This window comes from Lemur catta, chromosome 15 (genome assembly GCF_020740605.2).
Source record: "Lemur catta isolate mLemCat1 chromosome 15, mLemCat1.pri, whole genome shotgun sequence".
NCBI classification, from domain to species: Eukaryota; Metazoa; Chordata; class Mammalia; order Primates; family Lemuridae; genus Lemur; species Lemur catta.
Window position 1 is genome coordinate 14223827 of NC_059142.1, and position 19954 is coordinate 14243780.

General features: G+C 50.6%; 2 protein-coding genes across 5 annotated transcripts; both read left to right on the plus strand.

Moving 5' to 3' along the window:
- Window positions 1–3095: 3095 nt before the first annotated feature.
- On the plus strand, window positions 3096–12748 carry XAF1 (XIAP associated factor 1). 4 transcript variants are annotated; one of them, XM_045526027.1, is made up of 8 exons: window positions 3096–3155; window positions 4720–4855; window positions 5441–5497; window positions 5871–6168; window positions 7286–7371; window positions 10274–10615; window positions 12383–12455; window positions 12594–12748. In XM_045526027.1, exons 2-7 carry the CDS (start codon window positions 4823–4825, stop codon window positions 12437–12439), a joined length of 873 nt encoding a protein of 290 aa, XP_045381983.1. In that variant the 5' UTR covers window positions 3096–3155; window positions 4720–4822; the 3' UTR covers window positions 12440–12455; window positions 12594–12748. The 4 variants fall into 4 exon arrangements, with proteins under 4 accessions (XP_045381983.1, XP_045381981.1, XP_045381984.1 ...); XM_045526025.1 differs by having other exon boundaries at window positions 3098–3169; XM_045526028.1 differs by having other exon boundaries at window positions 3098–3169; window positions 6051–6168.
- A 790-nt stretch (window positions 12749–13538) lies between these two features.
- FBXO39 (F-box protein 39) lies at window positions 13539–19484 on the plus strand. Its single transcript, XM_045526030.1, has 4 exons — window positions 13539–13583; window positions 16698–17803; window positions 18803–18979; window positions 19244–19484. Exons 2-4 carry the CDS (start codon window positions 16778–16780, stop codon window positions 19370–19372), a joined length of 1332 nt encoding a protein of 443 aa, XP_045381986.1. The 5' UTR covers window positions 13539–13583; window positions 16698–16777; the 3' UTR covers window positions 19373–19484.
- Window positions 19485–19954: the final 470 nt, after the last annotated feature.

Below are 19954 nucleotides of genomic sequence, written 5' to 3' on the forward strand. Positions count from 1 at the left end.
TACACAGGCTCCTGAGTCAGATCCACCCGGTTTGAATCCCAGCTCTGACATTCACTGTGTGACCTTGAACAACTGACTTAACCTCTCTGTGCCTCTTCTATAGTTGCAAAATGAAGCTAATAATCCTTCCCCAGAGCAGTTAGGCAGATTAAAACAAATACAATACTTATAAAATGCTTGTATAATGCCCAGGCCGTGGAAAGTGTGGAAGCAGCCACCCTCTCTCACCTCCTACCATTTTGGTCATTATGATCACCCACTATCTTCTTTTGGTGCCTGAATTTTAGAGTCTGCGCAGAGGCTAGAGCCTGTGTCTGGGCATTTTCCTTAATCCTAGTATCCTGCTCAGAGAGGCTGCTCCCACCCCACTCTCAGACTTCACAAGGATTCTCTGGGCTGCTTGTCAGGGCTCCAGGTGGTGCTACAGAGTCCTGCGGCTAGCGCGGCTGTCTCTGGGGTCTGGGAAACTCTCAGGACCCCACAGGGATACACACTAGAGTGGGTCTCCTGAGCCAGAGGCAAAGGTAAGCAGCTTCCACATCCTGTTCCCACATCCCAGTGGCACCCCAGCCTGCCGGCCACCACCGCTTCTCTCCCTGTGTGCTACCCTAGGCCGGGTCGGATGAAGAGCTTGTCTGCCCCTTGGCTTAGGTGGGCTTCCCATGAGCTCACCCACGGGGGAGCTTGCTCACCCCCCGAGACATGAGAGTGGGGTGCTCACCACATCCCAGACCCTCCCAGTCCCACTCCTGGGGCTGACTCCGCTCCGTCCCTGACAGGTCCATCCACAGACATGATGGCTTGGCTGGAAGGAAGCCCAGGGCCTCCTGCAACTCCCACATGCTGATCCTGGCTCACCTCTCTGCAGCGACACAGGCCCAGTCTCCCTTTCATGAGTACCAAGGACTGTCCCCACATAACACATCTCCATGTCCAGGATAAAACTCACCTACTCCCATCCACTCATTCTTCAGATGCAAAGCCAAAGGCCAAAGGCCAAAGGCGTGCATCACAGCACTGGCCCTGGAACTCTGAACGCCTGACTTCCACAATAGCATCTCCCTCCTAGACCAGGGGCTCCAAATTCCCTGCACATTAAAATCACCTGGGACCTTTTAAAAAAACTCCAAAGCTCAGGCCACACGTGGAACCAGCAAAATCACACCCTCCGGGGGTGAGCAGGGACCCACAGTTCTCTGTAAGTTCCCCAAAGGATTCCAATATGCAGACAAGTTTGGAAACCACTGTGCTCCCACCCGCAGCACCAGCAGCCCCATGATGGCTGGGCTCCCTGCTAAATGCTTCAAGTAATTCCTACCCAGTCCCACCACAGCGATCCCTTTGGGATTTCTGACATTCTGAACATCATTTGAGGTGGTCGGGCGCGGTGGCTCACGCCTGTAATCCTAGCACTCCAGGAGGCTGAGGGGGGAGGATCAATTGAGGTCAGGAGTTCAAGACCAGCCTGAGCAAGAGCAAGACTGTCTCTACAAAAATAGAAAAAAAAAAATTAGCCAGGCAACTAAAACTAGAAACAAAAAATTAGCCAGCTGGGCATGGTGGTGCATGCCTATAGTCCTAGCTACTCGGGAGGTTGAGGCAGGAGGATCGCTTGAGCCCAGGAGTTTGAGGTTGCTGTGAGCTAGGCTGATGCCACGGCACTCTAGCCTGGGCAACAGAGTCAGACTCTGTCTCAAAAAAAAAAAGAAAAAGAAAATGAACATCATTTAAAGTTCTTCATGCATTAGTGATAAGCTGCTATGTATTTATCAGCTGTTGTAAAGCTGTGTACACAGTGTGCTTGCTGAAGTTGAAATACAAATGTGTAAAACCACAATCAAAATTCTCCAAGTGACACTAACATCTTAATTGGGTCTATAAACAATAAAGGTGAATATTAAAGCTAATTGAAAACTAGCTTGATTTTTTTATGAACAAAATTTGGGGAAGCAGAAATATACACTAAACCCCCTTTTAAAAATTCAGCATGAAGTATGCAATATCAAAGTGTTTCTAATAGGGTTATGATTATTTGCAAATTTTTTCCATTCTCACTGAGCTATTAGACACACTGTTTTGTCACTTTTGTTTATCTCGCTCCTAACACCATGCTTCTTCCTGTGAAACAAAACGAACAGGAGTAGACAAACTTGCAAATGTTCTAGATTCACTTGCTTCAAGTATGCATATATAATTTTGGACATATGTTGCCTTTAACAGAGCTTGGTTTCTTTGGATCTCAATGATTCAAAGACTTTAGGTCAACTGGTCTCATTCATAACTGTCTGGGGTCGTGGACCCCTTTTTGGGAGTCTGATAAAAATGTTGGTGTCTCCTCAGGACAAGGCACATCTTCGCGTGAAGGCAATTTTGCACACAATTTCTGGAAGCCCCTGGACTCCTGAAGTCCCCCAGGTCCCCAGTATAGTCTCACGATGAGAAAACAGAGAAGCCCAGAAAGGCCAAGGTGACTCAATCTGCCAGGTGATGATGCTGTCAGGATTCGAACTCAGATCTCCCAACCATGTGGCCACTCCAGGGGAGACATCACCTGGGTGCAAAGCTGGACTCTGCTGCCCACTGGCTGTGTAACTTTGCAAATTGCACAGCCCCTTCATGCCTCAGTTTCTTCATCTGGAGACAGGGTGATGATAATAGAACTTCCTCACAGTGCCGGTCACCTTAGCGTCGTATTAGTATTTGTCACAATTAATATTTTGCAAATGAAAGAGGAGAAGATCAGGGAGCTAGGCAATTGTCCAGGGCCACCGAGCTGCCATGTGGTATGTGACCCCAGTCCCAGAATGGGACTCCAAAGCCGATAGTCTGGGCTCACACCACCCTGTGTCTCTAGTTAGGCCTCCCTGAGGCCTAACCTCTGCCTCAGGGAGGTAGAAACAGGCTGTGACAGCAGCACAGGGTGACAGCACAGGCCGAGGGAGATGGCAGGGCCTGGCGTGCTGCAGAGGGGCTCCCTGGAAGTGTCCAGCCACGAGAAGCTTGGAGCAGTTTTGTGCTGAGAATTCTGAGAATCTCCTCCCTCCCTGAGGCTGTGGGCCGGCCCACTGGGTCACTTTCAGTTTTGTTTCCTTGTCTGCAAGAAACGAAACTCCACAGAAACATTCCAGAGACAGAACATGGAAGAAGCCTTCCAGGTGTGCAGGAACTGGTAAGAAGGCGCTTTCTCCCCGGTGGCCAACCCTAGGCCGGCTAGAGGGAGGGCAGAGAGGGCAGGGCTGCATCTGAAAGGGGTGTCGCATGAAGACACCTAGGAGGGCAAGCTGGTGGGACCCGGGAGCCCCTGGGGTACGTGGCCAGCATTACCTTCCCCTAACTGCATCCCTCTCCCAAAATCTTAGACTTTCTGGGACAGTCCTGAAGCCCGGTAGCCAGGCCAGCTGTCCCTACTGGGCTACTCACACTTGTCACATCTTGGGTCCTAATGTGGGGTTCTGATAATATGGTCTTCGCACCAGTCTCTGAAAGAAAGGGGCCCACGGACCATTCTCCCCCTCACTGGAAAGGGAGCACAGGGCAGGGCAGGGGGGACAGGACAGCAGCCCGGGCCACACCTCTAACCGAGCGGAACCTGGCCAGGTGAAGAGCCCCCTCTCAAAGCCCCTACCTGTGGCAAGAGCCAGCGGGGACCCTCTGCAGAGAACTTTGCTCCACCGAGACACTTCTTTCCCCTGAGTCCCTCCCCAGCCCAGGAAGAAGGTCGGAGGAAGGAAGGGGCCAGGCCCAGCAGAGGGGAAAGAGCAGGGGGAGTGAGGGAGCAGCTGCCTGCGTGCCGTCTTCCGCTCAGGGCAGACCAAGAGGAGCGAGGCTTTGAGTGTCCCTCTCTGGCCGTGTCGCACATGCCAGGGACGTGGGCATGCAACTCCCCCAAAGGTCCTTTGGGCCCTCATGGCTCTAGCCACGGAGCCTCCTCTCTCCCAAGCACGAGCTGATGGAAAGGAAAGGAGACCTTTCTCCGCGAAGAGGATCGTTAGAGAAAACTGCCCTGCCCAGGAAGTGGGAGGCTCAGAAGCCTTTGTTTATTGGGGTCTCCAAGAAGAGACTTGGGGCCTCTCTGCGGGTTAGCACAGGTGAACCTGAGGCAGGGGAGAGGTTGATGTCCCCTTGCTCTGGGACACTTGGGAATTTTGTGCGGGAAGAGATTCTGGAAGTCGGCATTGCGCTGGCTGGCCGGAACCGGGCCAGGGTGGGGCTGTGTTGCTAACCAGCTGTGGGCCACGCAGGGGAGCCAGAACACAAGAGAAAAAATTGGCAAGAATTCAATACTTGTTATTTCATTTTCAAAACAACTTGGCTGAGGTGTAAGTGACGTAGAATAAACTGCATGTTTTTAAAGTGCACCATTTGGTGAGTTTTGACGTATGTTATATACAGCCGTGGAACCATCTGCACAATCAAGAGAGCAAAGCTACCCAACTCCCCCAAAAGTTTCCTTGTGTTCTTTGTAAACCCTCCCTCCTGCTCCCTCCCGCTCTCCACCCGGGACAGGGTAAGACCTTGGCAGAGTGTCCTTACACCTATCATACGACACTGCGCTGTTCTGATCTCGGATCAGCACAGGGAGCGTGTGTCGGGCAGGTGGCGTCTCCATCGTATTTTCAGTGCTTAAGGCTCTGAGGACCTAGCCCTGGGTGTGAGATATGGTTCCATGTTTTACACCATGAAAATACGTCTGTTTTTCTTCCCCCCTGGATGCTACAGCAAAAGAAAGGTGGCCTCTGCTCACTTCACCCTCCACGAGATCCACTGCCTGCGGTTCCTTGTCCTCTGCCCGGAGTGTGAGGAGGCCGTCCCACGGGAGAAGATGGAGGAGCATTGCAAGAACAGCCACCAGCAGGTGAGGAGGTGGCAGGAAGGACGGGACCTGGGGGTTGGGCGAGGGTCCAGTCCTCCCTGCAGGACTCGCGGGGCTGGTCGCTTAGCCCCTCCAGGCACAGCCCGGTCTGTGTAGAGGAAATGGTGATCCTGTCTTTCTCATGCTAAACCACGTCACCCCACTGTGTTCCTATATCCAGTCCTTTCCCTACAGGCTTATGGAGCTGGCCAAGGCAAGGGGTCCCTGTTTCAGGAAAGGTTGGATGTTCTTTGGGGATCTGTGAAGAAGGAAAGTGGAAAGGAGGGTTCTAGAAGGTGGTCAGGTTGAGCTGACTTTTTTGCCAATTTTTCATCTCCATCCTTCCTGGGGCCCTTCTTCTGTCTTTCTGGAGACCCTCAAGCTCAGGCATCCATTTCGACTCAGCCTGGTCCAGCGAACACTTCTTGAGCACTGGGGTGGGTGCTAGAGGGAGACTGAGGCAGCGACACCTGATCCCTGTCCCCTAGGAGCTCACAGACTCAGACCTGGAACACCGTAAGCCGAGGTGGACATGCAGAAAGAAAGGCCCTGGGTGCTGGGTGGAACCCGTGTCTCTCCTGTGTTTAGGTTGGGTGTGCGATGTGTCAGCAGAGTGTGCAGAAGCCCTTGCTGGAATCTCATGAGGTGAGAGTCACGTGTGATTTCTCCTTTAGAGCCCAGCAAGCCGAGCTGGGAGGAGGAGGGGGAAGGGGAGGGGGGATTTCCACCTGACCACTCTCTTCTCACCCCAGTAGGCTCGGAGAGTGGTGGAGAACTAGCCCACCACAGGGACACAGGTCCGCCTGTCCCCCGGATGCTGGTGGGAAGGGCTTTCCCTGGACCACGAGTCCGAGTCCGAGTCCGAGAGAGCTTAGATTCCCCGAGGGCAGGCCCCAGTCTGGCCATTCCCACCTGCTTTCTCTTACTGGCTTCAATTCCCTAGGGAGATGGGCGCGTGTCCTTGATCGGCCTACAGTCACTGAGGCCAGTGATCATGCCCTTCCTGCTGCCCCCACAGGCCAGGGAATGCCAGGAGCGCCCCGTTGAGTGTAAGTTCTGTGAGCTGACCGTGCAGCTCAGCAAGCTGGAGGTCCACGAGTTCCACTGTGGCAGGCGGACAGAGCTGTGCCCAGACTGCGGCCAGTCCGTCACTCTCCGAGTGCTGGCCCAGCACAAAGGCCTGTGTCGGATTGAACAGGCCCAGCTCGGGAAAGGCGAACACACAGGCCGGGGAGAAAGAGGGATGCTCCAAGGACCAGAGCCTCTCCCGGATGGGATGCGAGGAGCGGAAACTGTCAGGAGGATGGATGACAAGGGTATGTGTTATAAAGGCTGAGATTCACCTGGCTACTCTAGTTCTAAGCCACACAATAGAGTGGCCTTCTTGTGTGTCTGCCATGGTCTTCAAATGACTGGTCCAGGGAGGCCAAGAGGCCAGGGGTGGGGCCTGGCAGCTGCACAGACAAGAAGGCCATGGGGGGCCCTAGAAAACAGGAGGCTTCTTTGAACTCCTCCAACACAAGCCTCACCTGGCAAAGTCCCCCTGCATCCTTTCACAGATGAGAAACCTACGCACAGAATGAAGCAGGGGCTTGCAGGAGGCAGAAGTAAGAACGGACACCCAAGTTTCCTGGCACCAAATCTAGAGCTTTTTCCTCTATCAGCAAGGGACAGAAAGGGAGTTAGCTGTAGGTCCTGGCCTTCCACCTATGTGTTGGCTCCCTGGTACCGTTTCATGTTCTCTTGATCCAATTACCTCTTTATGAGGTGCATTTACCGAAGACACAGCCGTCAAAGTGACAGATCTTATGTTTGACTTCACTGGTTGTTTTGGTAACGCGGTAACGTGGGAGAGAGCCTAAAACCCCCGGGACAGTAACTCTCTCCTGGTAAACAATCTACCCAAGGTCAGAGTGGCCAGTGAAACACTGGGAAGTGTGCAATTCATGTACATTCCCTTCATTCTAGCATGGCTGGGCTTCAACACAACCAACACAGTCTTCAACACAACTTCATCGGCACAACATAACACAGCACCAACACCATCAGCAAAGCTGTGTGCAACCAACACCTGGTCTGATCACAGGCCTTGGAAACTGCGGGGGTGAAGGAGCAGTCAGATGGGATAGGATTGGTATCCGTGGCTATGGCTCCCTGCATCTCTTCAGCGACCAGTCCTGCTTTAGGAACCTGTCTCTCCATCAGGGTTGCTCCAGCCCTGAGAGCACATCTGTGGCCATGAAGGGAATGATGTGGATGACTCAGCCAAGTGTTGCCTGTGTGGCCGAGGACGCCGGTGCAGGAAACTCAAGGCCAGGCAGGCCTGGGGACAGTTCATGCTCATGAGCACAGGCCCTGTAGGCAGTTGTGGGAGAACTGGGCTAGCCGTTGTCAAGGGCAATCATTTGTGGTGTTGTTTCTGTGCTTATTCAGGGGAAAGAATTTCAGCTCCTGCGAGGGAACTCTCCTGTCATTATTGCAACCAAATGATTCCAGAAGATGAGTATTTCCGCCATATGGTAAGTAGCAATTAGTCATTTTCTAATGGTGCCAATAGCTAGACCACATTTCAAAAGTGTGAAAGGAAAGGCAGATGCTGGGCCTGATTTCACATAGCACAGATATTAGAGGTTCCCATGTTTATGGTTTGCTTTGCTCAAAAAGGGGTTTTAGTGAGTTGCTTCAGGCTGATTTAGCATAGAAAATTGATTTTCATTTTTGCCCACCCCTTCAAGGGGCCTGATCACCCCTGATCACCTCGGACCATCTACAACTCTCTGAGCCAGGACGTTGCAACTTGGTCCCCTATAGAGCCTGTCTTTCCATCCTGCACCGGTTCTGCAGTCTTCGTTGTTAGATCGTGAGCTCCCTGGCAAAACTGAACGACTTGTTCCCTCTTCCTGATATCAGTGCTGGGTACAAAAAGGCGACTCTGTAGAGATACAGTGATGTGACTGATTGCTCGATTTTGCCTGGGGACATTCACAGACTCTTCCCTCCGCAGCCCTGAGCACCTTTCGGTGCATGGCTGTGCCAAGTCTCCCCTCTTTTGCACAAGATGGAACACCTCCCCTCTGGGAAACTTGCCAAGCCTTCTCTCCAAGAAACTCATGTCCTTTGCCTTGAGCAGCGAGCTGTTCACCTTTCTTAACCCTTTAATTCCTAGAACTATAGAATATCAAAACTGAAGAGACTGTAGCGATGATCCAGCTTTGTGGGGTTTTTTTTTTTATTATTGAGGTAAAATGCATGTAACATAAAATTGACCATTACTGTAGTGACACTTAGTACATTCACAGTGTTGTGCAGTCTAGGTCCAGACATGTTCATCATCCCCCAAATAAATTCCATGCCCGTTAGTAGGTACTATGTACTCCTCCCTCTTCCCAGCCCCTGGCATCCACGACTCTGCTTTCTGTCTCTGCGGATTTGCCTATTCTAGACATTTCATATAAATGGAATCATATAATAGGTGGCCTTTTGTATCTGGCTTCTTTCACTTAGCATAATGTTTTCAAGGTTCACCCACGTTGGAGTTGTACTTTCTTCCTTTTCTCGCCTTTTTATGGTCAGACCACATCTTGCTTTCCCACCAATCTGCTGACAAACCTTGGCATTGTTTCCACCTCCCACCTCTTGCTTTCTCACGTGTAGTCTGTGGTTCAGCCGCAGGAACAACACCTGGCAGCTGGTTAGAGACGCAGACTCCCAGGCCCTCCCTCTAGAAAGACTCAATCGTAAAATGCAGGGTCACAAGGTTTCCCAGATGTCTCAAGTCTGTGACATGCTGCACCAACCACGTGACCCTCGTCGTCAGTTACACATTTGAAATCACCTACGCACTTGTTTTCCTTCCTTCTGACGCTTATTCAATTATATGCACGGTCCATGTCTCCTGATTGAATCAGAGGACACGTGATGGGCACCAAAGCAAGAGTGAAACTGACCACCCCTGTTCAAAATGTTCAGTCCGGCAACCAAGGACACCTACACACTTATCTGAGGGCTGCGAGCAGGTGGGGAGCTCTCATAAACATGGAACTGGATTTGTGGTCAGAAACCCTGAACTTTAGTTCTGCTGTGCCACTTACTGACTGTGTAACCCCCTTGAGCTTCTTTCTTCTTTTGAGGACAATGGGGATGATGATTTATCTACTTCTTCATGGAAATAAGGCACCATGACCACGCAACACCAGGTCTACCTCCCCACCAGCGTGCACACTCACACTCACGCACTCTGCCTTCCCACCTATTACCAGAGAGGAGCTTCCTATGTTCCTACCTCAAACCTATCCCTCCCCGCCACTGGGGCACTACATCCCTTTTCTTTTTTTTGCCTACGTAATGTCACACAAGGTCATTGCTACATTGCTCCAGCAATTCTCCCCTCTCTCTCCTGCAACACGTAGATGTTAAATGAGCTGTACGCATAGGCAACAAAAAAGTCTCAAAACTGTTCACTTTGGGATATTCTAACATTTGTTATGATAAGTTCTTTAAGGAGTAATACTTATATTGATGGTACTACAGCCACAGGAAAGTAATTCCCAATGCTGGGAATCGCTCGAAGTCCAAGTGGGTCCTTGGCTTAGTGCAAGAAAGAATTCAGGAGCAAGCCGATGGTTTAAAGTGAGAGCAAGTTTTACTCAAGAAACATAGAAGATCTACTCTACAGACATAGTAGAGGCTAATTCTCCTTGCCACTTGCCTTTTCTAATTAGCTGATTCTTTTCTCTGAGCCACCATAATTTAGCCTTTAAAGTTCCCAGCTTTATGCAGGAGAAGTGGATTCTTACTTCCAATTTCCCACCTCTGGGGATGGGACATTTCTGTCATCCAAGCCCCTAGCCACAAAATTGACCCCACATCTTCCATAACCAAAATGTCAGCTCATGTTCTTAACTCGTATCTTAGTCCATATGTATTGTTACAACAGAATAACCACAGACAGGATAATTATAAAGAACAGACATTTATTTCTCACGGTTCTGGAGGCTGGGAAGTCCAAGATCAAGGTGCCAGCTTAGTGTCTGGTGATGGCCTTCTTGCCACATCTTAGCATGGCAGGCAGAAGGGCAAGCCAGCCAAATGCTGCATGAAGCCTCTGTTACAAGGTCCTAATCCCGCTAACAAGAAAAGAGTCCTCATGGCCTAATCACCTCCTACAGGCCCTACCTCTCAATACGATCACATTGGCAACACCTGAATTTTGGAGGCGACACATTCAAACCGTAGCAAACAGGCCTTCATTCCTGGAATGCAAAGTTGTCTTTCTTTCCTGCAAAGTCAGCTATAAACTTAAATGGAATGTTTGTCATATTTTATCCAGCATCTCTAAGTGTTTACAGTAGGAAGTTTTTGTGTTATCTAGTCTACTGTATTGTCCAACCATTAAAGCTGAAGTTGTTTTTTAATTTGCAGGAAAAATGCTGTCCAAACTCAGAGTTTGAGAAACATTTTCCAGTTGGAAAGCCCCAGATTCTTCCTCCGTCTCTTCCAAGTCAGGCCGCTAAAAATCAAACTTCCACGGCAAAGCAAGATGTCCGTCCAAAGACAAAAAATATTAACAGATTTCCTCCTCTTTCTGAAAGTTCATCAAAGCAAGCACCAAGAGGCAAAAACAAAACTGTGGATCTGTCTTCAAAGTCTGAGTTCAAGACCAGGACCACCTCTTCTATAGAAGACGAGGCAGCCTATGACATTCTGAGGAGATGTCTTCAGTGTGGTATCCTACTTCCCCTGCCAACCCTAAATCAACATCAGGTACCCAGCCTCTCTGCTCTTGTCCTTGCTCTCCTGGCTGTGAACCACCTGGACAGTGTCAAAGAAATCCAAGTCCTGCAGGATGTTAGCAGATGTGGCTGGAAAAGCCCTTCTCTGTCTCCCCTTCTCTGTGTGCCCAGGTGCACTCCCTCTTAGCACTTACCACATGGTTTATTTGCATCACTTTCCAGAAACTGAGACACCTTTGAAGGTAGAGCCAGATCTCTCATCTCTGTGTCTCCAGCTTCTAACCCGGGATTGACACACAGCAAGTGCTTCAAAACTGTTTAGTAAATGAATGAAGCAGAGGGTACCCAGTCTACCTCTCTCATGGTAGAGATATGGCAACTGAGGCCCAGAGATCAGAAGTGTCTTGGTCAAGATCCTAGGTCAGTTGTTGGCTTGCCTCCAGCAGATCAAGTTTTGCTTCAAGCAGATCCGCGTTTGCAGCCATCTCCCTGAATATCCTGATTTTTACATCCTAGATTATTTTCTAGTAATAATAAGAATTGTACTAGAGGTAGTTAATCATTGTGTGCCAGTTGCAATGCAAAGCTCTTTACAAAAGGTTAATCTTCATTGCAAACAATAGGCAAGTATTTTGTCCCCATTTTACAGATGAGGAAAATGGACAGAAAGAGTAGCTTCCCAAGAGCTATATATAATTAGTGAGCCGCAGAATCTAGCCTGGCATCCACGTGTACATAGCTGCAAAGTTTATGCCCTTAACCTCCAGACTGGATACCTCACTTAAAAAAAATTTTTTTTCACTATTTGATGTTTTTCAAAATACAGAAGTACTAGATTTTGTTGTAACTAGTTGACATAATACCACAAAAGGAAGTACAAAAGCAAAGCTAATCATCCCCCTGTCCCACCCCATTTTCCCCAATCCCATGCCCCAAGATACCGATTTCAACAGTCTCACGGGCACCTTTTCAGAATTTTGTCTTTGCTCACACAAACCTGAACAAACATAAACAGGTTTGAATTGTTTCTTTCCCGCACACACTACCTTCCTATACTCACTACTCTGCCATTTGCCAAAGGTAGGCCTAAATCTTTTTTTCTAACTGCTTCATGCATTTATATATGCACAGAAACATATAATTTTACAAAACTGGGCTAATTTCATACTTGCTAGGGGTGCTATTAGTGCCATTTTCCCTTGCCTCCCACAAGTTGATGTGTTTCCTTCCACACCCTTCTCCATCCTTATATAATAGGCTTGCCAGATTTAGCAAATGAAACTAAGGACACCCAGTCGAATTTGAATTTTAGAAAAACAAAGATTTTTTTTTTTAGTGTAAGTATGTCCCATGCAATGATTCTCTGTTTCACTGAAATTAAAATTTAACTGGGCATCCTGTATTTTATTTGGCAATTTTATTAAATAACCACACACAAACACACACATTTGGAACCTGTTACACACGGTTCTTTACGTCCTAATGTTATGATTCAGCAACATCCACAGAAATCCCTCCAAGTCAAACAATGTGGCTCATTTTTTTTAATAGCTGCATAAGAGTCCATGGTGTGGGAGTGTGGGATTCTCTTATCTGTTCCTCGACCCCCTGATGGTGACAAGCCTCCCGTACCCCTGCTGGCTCGGTGGGCTCCGTGCTTTTCCTAAGCCATCACACCTGGTCGCTGGGCCCCTGTGGCTCAGGGCTCATGCTCTGCAACTGGGATCCAGAGATATTCCAGGAACTAGCACATTCCACTTCAAACGTAACAAACTTTTAAAAATATCCGTTTCTTTAGGAGAAATGCTGGTGGTTAGCCTCATCGAAAGGAAAACAAGTGAGAAATTCCAGCTAGATTTGGAAAAGAAAAGGTACTACCAATTTAGATTTCCTTTTCAAAGCTGGCTCTCCTGCTTACTTTCTGCGGTGGTCTTGTGAAAAGACACGGGTTTATTCACTGACATTTATAAGAAAAGGTTTGGACTAACTATTTTCCTTCTTTTGAACAGAGATATGGGTTTGCCCAAGAGCTGCACATAAACCAAAAGAAAAAAAGGTTCCAGTTCTTCTACGTGAGACTTCTGGTTAAGCCTCTGGGCCTCAAGCCCTGACACCTTACGGAAACCCAGCTTCGTCCCTGAAAAATAAAACCGCCTCCCTGAAAGTTTCTTGTTCACCTTTATTTGGATCCCACACGGTTTTCCAGGGCAAAGGAGGACAGCAGTGCGCAGGGAAAGGAGAGCGACAGAAGACACGGAAGGAGGGAGGGACAGAGAAGCGAGGCTGGACGGTGGGCGACGGCCAGGTGCAGCGAAAAGGGCGGCTTTGATGGCTTCGGGCAGGGAGGGCGGCGTGGGGGACGTCGGAGAAGCAGACAGTGCAGCCTACCTGCCTGCCTGGGCATTGGGGGGACCCTTCGGGCGCTCGCCTCCTCCGGGGCAGGGAAGGGCAGAGGCAGGTGGGTGCGCCCCACCCTCCCGCAGCTGGAAAGGCGGCGCGGTTCTCACGCTCTGTCGTGCTCGGTGCGCCCGGTCTGCTAAGGCTCTCCTGCGCGACCTCGTCTAAGGAGAGGAAAGCGGTGCCCACGGGCCGACTGCGCGGCGGCGACTTCCAAAGGAGAAGCCAGGAGACCCCGGGACTGGGTCAGGACGGGAAAGGCGGAGAACTGAGCGAGCCTGAGCCCCAAGTTCCGGGCAAGAACCTCTTTGTCGCAGGCAGGGGGAAGGGCAGGGGCCGTGCCCATCCTCGCCCGGAGCGCGCGCCGCGCCTCCTGCTCCCAGCCCCTGGCCGGGGCGCCCTCCTGGACGGTCTGCGCGGGCCCGTCTCGCCCCCACACGCGCCATCAACGCGTCTGGCAGCTCCAGGTTTGCGCCCCAGTGACCCGTGCGGACGAGCAGAGTCCCGCAGGTGGCGGCGCGTCACAAAGGCGGCCCGGTGCTTGGCATCGAGCCTGGGCTCGCGGAGGTGGCGCCCGAGCAGCAGCGGCGCGGGCGGAGCAGGCGGGCGCTACCCGGGTCCCTGCAGCCCAGACCGGGCGCGGCCAGCGGGGCGCGGCCAGCGGGTAACTAGGGCACAAGCCGGGGTGCGGTGGGACGCCCCGGGGGCCGCGCGGGGAGGAGCGGGCTGCCCTCCTCACCCGCCTCCTCCTGGAAGCATCTTTGGCTACCTCCCCTGCCCCAGGTGTAGGACATCCTTAGGTTTCCTCCCCTGGGTGGCAGCTATGTGATACGGTGGACCAAGCCTAGGTTTGGGAGTCCTAGCCAGCCTGGGTTCTAATCTCACCTCCCTGCTTACTTCGTGATCTCACCGGGAAACTTTAAGAACCTTCCAACATCCCCCACTTGTAAACCGGGCGTATGCACATCATCCTGACAGGGATGTCGCAGAACGTCCCTGGCACCGACTTGCTCACTAATGGCAGCCAACACGTGTATAGCACCGACTATGCGCTAGGCACTGCTCTGCTGCTTCCCGTATATCAGCTCATTTAATCCTCCCAACAGTAGGAGAAAGGTACAGTTTTTATCCCTATTTACAGATGTGAGGACTGAGGCACAAAGAAATTAACTTGCCTAAGGTCACACAACAGCAGCTGACAGAGCTAGGATCCAATCCCCTAAGCTAAGCTGCCTCTGATGAGGTCTGGGGATGGGTGGGGTTCCTAGTAATTATACATGACTTGGGGGCTTCTTGCAACAACTTTTCCAGCCCACCAGACCTATTCTTCCACCCTCACCCCTTCCAGCTTCCGTGTCTGATGATTCTTTTGACTTCCGACTTTGCTAGGGCGAGCAGTTTCGCGTAGCTTTTGAATTGGTTTAGGTTTTCTGGAGCACCTTGTAGGAGCTCTTCTCAGAGCTGAGTGCTGTGGGGGCCCCTCTTCTTGGGCAGTTTACAAGTGATTGAAGAGACATTCCTGTTTCTTCATTTGTTAAATTTCTTCATTGTTTAAATGTTTAAGTGCCTTCTCAAAAGCAGAAGGAGGATGTACTAGGCTGGAGGAGTATGTGGGTCCCTTGAGAGAGAGAGGCAAGGACACTGGGGCCTGGTGTCACGGGTGGGGGCAGGTTCCTGTGAAGTCCCTTATGGAAGTCTGTCCAGATCTGCAGATGGGAGGGTCGGCTGGAGACAGGAGCCAAACTGTTCAGTCGCTGGTGAGGGCAAGCGAGGGGGTAGTGAGGACAAAGGCCTGGAGAAGTCCCTAGGAAGGCCGGCACAGGTGCTCGCTTGAGGATGCTTGTTGCCACTGCGGTGTTGGTGGGAGCAGCAGAGAGAGGATGGGGGACAGGAAAGATACCCACCTTGAGTTCTACCCAGCTAATTGATGCAAGGGGTGAAATGTACACAGAGCCACACGAAGGAATCTTACAAACATTAACTACACATTTGGCAAGCACACTTACAAACAAAACAATGCACATCAAACACACTGGAATAGTTGCCTGTTGGAGGGGACAATGAAATGGGACAGAAGGTTAAAAGGGAATAAATGAATATATAAAACCAGAGACGGGTCTTGCACAGACAATGTCTGTCCTGAATTGAGATATGTGATTAATTTGCCCCTCTGCACCTGAGGCCCAAGAAGTGGGAATAGGAAAAGTACAGGAGAAAGAGTCAAAAAGCCTAAGTTCTAGTCTGTTACTAACTTGCTGTGTGACTATAGCTAAAGCCATTTACCTCTCTGAGCCTCAGTGTCCATCTGAAAAGAAATCAATTCTCAGGTCTCTTTCCAGCCCTGTAATTTTATAGGCCATGATCAATAAGCTTTGTTTCCTTGGTAAAGTAGCTGATAAAGGCTTTATGGAGTGGTAGAGCTTGAACCTTGAAAAATGGGGCCTAGGGAGAGGCAAAGAAAACAAGGAGAGTTTTCGGGCAGGGGAAATGGAAAGCTAAACATTGTGAAAATTTCAGCATATGGCTATACAAAGTCTGATGCCTGGCTCCCCCTTGGGACTCCCTAGCATGGCGGGTGGTGCCACCTGCAGTCCAACAGCAGAGTCAGAAATGTTTCAGTCCTGCCCACCTCTACCTTCACCAGTTACCAAATCATGTCCTCTAAAGAGCTCACAGCCCCATCACTATTTCCACAACACCTGGCTCTGCTCTGACTGTCCTTCCTCTGCTTCTCCACTGTGTCCTTTCTACACCTCAAGACTGGCCACATCACTTCCAGGCATGTGACCCTGCAGTCCCCATGGCTCTCCATGACCCCAGTTTGGGTTCCCCACCCTTGTTCTGCTGCTGCACCTCTTGGATATTAACACAACCGTCAGCTCCGTAGCTCAGAACATGCAGTGCCTCTCATCCAGGGAAGGGGGCAGGCCATGTCAGAATTCCCAGATCTTGGGGAGAGGGGACAGTGGGAACCCCTGTCATCCAGGACATAGTCTTTATCATGTCACTCAGGGTCCCTTGATCCAGCACCTCCCACTACTCCCACTGGATCCAGTTCCTCCACTCCCTGCCCGTGTAAAAATTAAAGTCCAGATAACTAAACAGTTGTTAGTTCCCTGAATATAAGCACATCACATACACAGTTCTGTGGCTTTGCAAATATTGTTCCCTCTGTCCAGAATGCATCAGTCCCTCCACTACCACCCCTAGGCCAACCTGGTCTGCCTTGCAAATCCTCTTCACCCTTCAAAACCCAGCCTGGTTGGGAGGTTGAGGCCGGAGGATCACTTGAGCCCAGGAGTTAGAGGCTAAGTGCGCTATGACTCCACTGCACTCCAGCCTAGGCAACAGAGCGAGACCTCGTCTCAAATACAAAAATAAAAACAAAAAAACCCAACTTGGATGTCACCTCCTCCGAGCAACCCTCTCTACTTCCTCTTTACCGAGACAGAATGAGTCACCGTTTATTTGTGCCACCCTGTACTGTGAGTCTGCCTGAACCTTTTCTCTTTTCTCATGTGTTGTAATTCAGTGCTGGTCTGTGTCCCTGGATAGACTGTGAAACTCGTACAGATATGAACTGTGTCGTGAATTTATCATGGAGCCACCTGCACCTGTCACAGTGCCTAATATATACGAGATTGCAGAGAAAGCTAGTCCAGTTGAGTTTAATTTCTATTTGGCAGGTAATGGCTGTTCCTTTTTACTCCCCACAGAAAACAAGTGATTGCTTTTCTTCCCTCCTTTTTGGAAGCCCTGCATACCACACAGCTGCACCGTACCTCCCAGTTCCTTCATGGACGAAGAAAGCGAACTGATCCAGCCCCAAGACCAGAGCTGCTGGGCCACTCTGCCCGATGTGTGCCTGTGTCGTGTTTTCTGGTGGCTGGGAGACAGGGACAGGTCCAGGGCCGCCCTGGTCTGCAGAAAGTGGAACCAGATGATGTATTCGGCCGACCTCTGGCGATACAGGACCATCACCTTCAGCGGGAGACCTTCCAGGATACACGCATCCGAATTCGAGTCAGCTCTTTGGTACGTTAAGAAGTTTGGTCGTTATCTGGAACACCTGGAGATCAAATTCCTGAATCCTTACAACACCGTCTTGACCAAGAAGTTCCAGGTCACCATGAGGGGCCTTCTCTCGTGCCTGGGCAAGAGTAACAACCGTCTGAAGTCTCTGTCCATACAGCACCTGGAGCTGGACCGCCTGGTGTGGAGAAACAACATCAGGAGCTCATTCATCAAGAGCTTGAGCTTCTTCTTAAAGAAAATCGGCAAACACCTGGATTATCTCAACCTGAAAGGGGCCAGGCTGACCGTGGAGCAAGGCTGCCATGTTCTCAGCTCCCTGAGCTACCTGAGGAATGAGAGCCTGGCCTCAGAGCTCAACATCGAGGATTACTTCAGCCACCACCTGGCCGTCTACAGCAGCCCCCAGTTCCACAAGGCCATGGGCACATTCCACAACCTGGTGGCCCTGACCCTCAACTACAACTGTATCTCTGATGAGCTGCTCGAGAACTTGTGTGAGAACAACGCCAGCACCCTCTGGACCATAAACATCAAATGCCACATTCATGATCCCCATGGACAGGTCATCTGGGGCATGTCCTGGGCCAAGCTGGCCAGGCAGGCCACCAACCTGAAGGTGAACTTCTTCTTCGAGCGGGTGATGAAGTACGAGCGCTTGGCCCGGATCCTCCTGCAGGAGATCCCGGTCAGAAGCGTCAGTCTGAGAAGCTGCTACTTCAGTGACCCAGACTGGTCCATGCGGCCCACGCTGATGGATCTCCTGCCCACCTTCCGGCACACTCTGCAGGTGGGTGGGAAGTGAGGGCAGGGAGACTTGTGCAGAGAGACTGCCGCCCAAGTGACTGGTTCCCCTGGGGGGGAAGCCCGCTGCTCCCCACTTTTGGCTGGGCTCCCACGTGCTCACTCAATCTCAAATTGAAGTTCTAGGAAATGTTACCACACGAAGCCTCCTCTCCCCCCCATAAGACTACACAGTAGATGACAAAAGCTGCTGCTCACTTCCTACGTGTGAGACACAAGGACTTTTCCGGTTGCCTGTCAACCAAGGAAAGCCCCTGTGTCCCCAGCTCAGCGCTGTGAAGGCTGAGCTGGGAGGTGTCTTGCAGGTGAGTAGCAGGTGGGCAGCCCCTTCCTACCTTCCCACCAGGTTACAGCAGCACACAGGAGACCTGTCTGGTTACAGAAGTGCCTGATAATTGGGAAGGTAGCGTGAGGAGGACCAGACCAAACAAAAAGCCAAATTTGACTCAGGCAACTGAATAGCTGAGGTTCTGAGGTTCTGAGATGTTCCCTAATCTAGCAGCTTTCCCACCTAGCAAGTCAGAGTCACTTTGCCCCTCCTGAGGCCCTCACAGCAGTTGTGACAAATGATATTCACAGGCATGTATACCACAACAAACATGGGTGGACTGCAGGGTGTTAATACCTCATTTGATACCCACATGACCCTGGGGTGGGCAGGACAGACATTATCATGATCGTTCTGTGCTACAGAAGGACTTGCGGTTTGGCGGCTGGTCCACAGCCACCCACAGGGCTGGGACCTGCACCTTGGTCTCTAGATTCTAAGCACACCACCTCCAAATTCCATGTTTTGCAAACTTGAATAAGATCACCATTATTCTTGAATCTCTTCCTCTGAGAACCACAGGTTCAGTGTCCCTTATCTAAAAAGCCCCACCACCCCACCAAGACCACCATGGAAACCCGGGTCAGGGAAATGTGGGCTGACTCAGCTGCTCTCGGCATCTCTGCTCACACGTCTTCCCCTTTGCTGCTCTTCCAGAAATTAACTTTTGAGTTCAACAACAACCACGAGTCCCTGGATGAGGAGCTGCACCTCCTCATCTTATCCTGCAGGAAGTTGTTTTACTTCAAAATCTGGGCTTTCCTGGATGTTAAGTTCGTGGAGCGGATCTTGAAGAGTCAACAAGAGGGGCAGTGCTCCCTGCGCACGCTCAAGGTACGCGCCCCCTGGGCTGGCTCCCCTGGATGGAGCAGGGGCGTCCAGGACGGTGCTCCGGCCCTGGGACAGAAGTCAGAGATCTGTCTTCTGGAGATTAGCAATTTCACAGAAGGGAATCTGGAACTCTCCTCCTTAGTAGTTGGGTTTGGGCTTTTCCTGATTCTGCCAACAACTGTTTGTGTAGGTCTGGATTATTGTCGGGTCCTGAATGACGTAGTCACGATGTGTTTGGGGGCGGGGTGTGTTTCTCTGTTGGCACAGGTGAGAATTTATACAAACAGATATGAGACGAATGAAGAGGATAGGACCCTGCGGGACATTTACAGAAAGTACAGAAAGCTGATCGATTCAGAGCTTAACTATTTTGTCATCGCTTACCCCATGATGTAACGAGCGCTCTCCAGAGGAAGAAAGCTAGGAGCACTTTGAACTTGAAAACCGGGTTCTTGCAGAACTACACTTGGAGCATCCCCCACCCCCACTCCTTTTCCTTCTCTCTCTCTCTCTCTCTCTCCCTCTCTCTCTCTCTCTCTCTCTCTCTGTCTCTCCTTTTTTGCCAGTTCCACACCAACGTGAACAGCCCAGCAAAGGCTGGGACTGCTGGTGATACGAAGGCCCCAGGTGACTTTAAAATGCTATCTCTACAAACTGTCCAGAGGTGATCTCTCTTTTTGTCATTTGGTTTTGCTTTTTGACACCCTCACTCAGCTAGAGAACTAAAAGCGCAAAGCTACCCAGAGTAGTTTCTTATGCTAACGTGTGCACCTGAACACGTGTGTGTTACTAGCCATTGAGCACATAGAATCAAGTTCTACTGACATTATCAGTTTGAAAATACTTTATATACTGGCTGGCCTTCTAGTCAGAGCCTCCTGATGTTGACCTTGGCCAGGCCTGATCTCAGATGCATGGAAATCCACCAGCCTGTCCATGGGTGAAGCAGGAAAATCCTCACTTTTAGAAGGCTCCTGC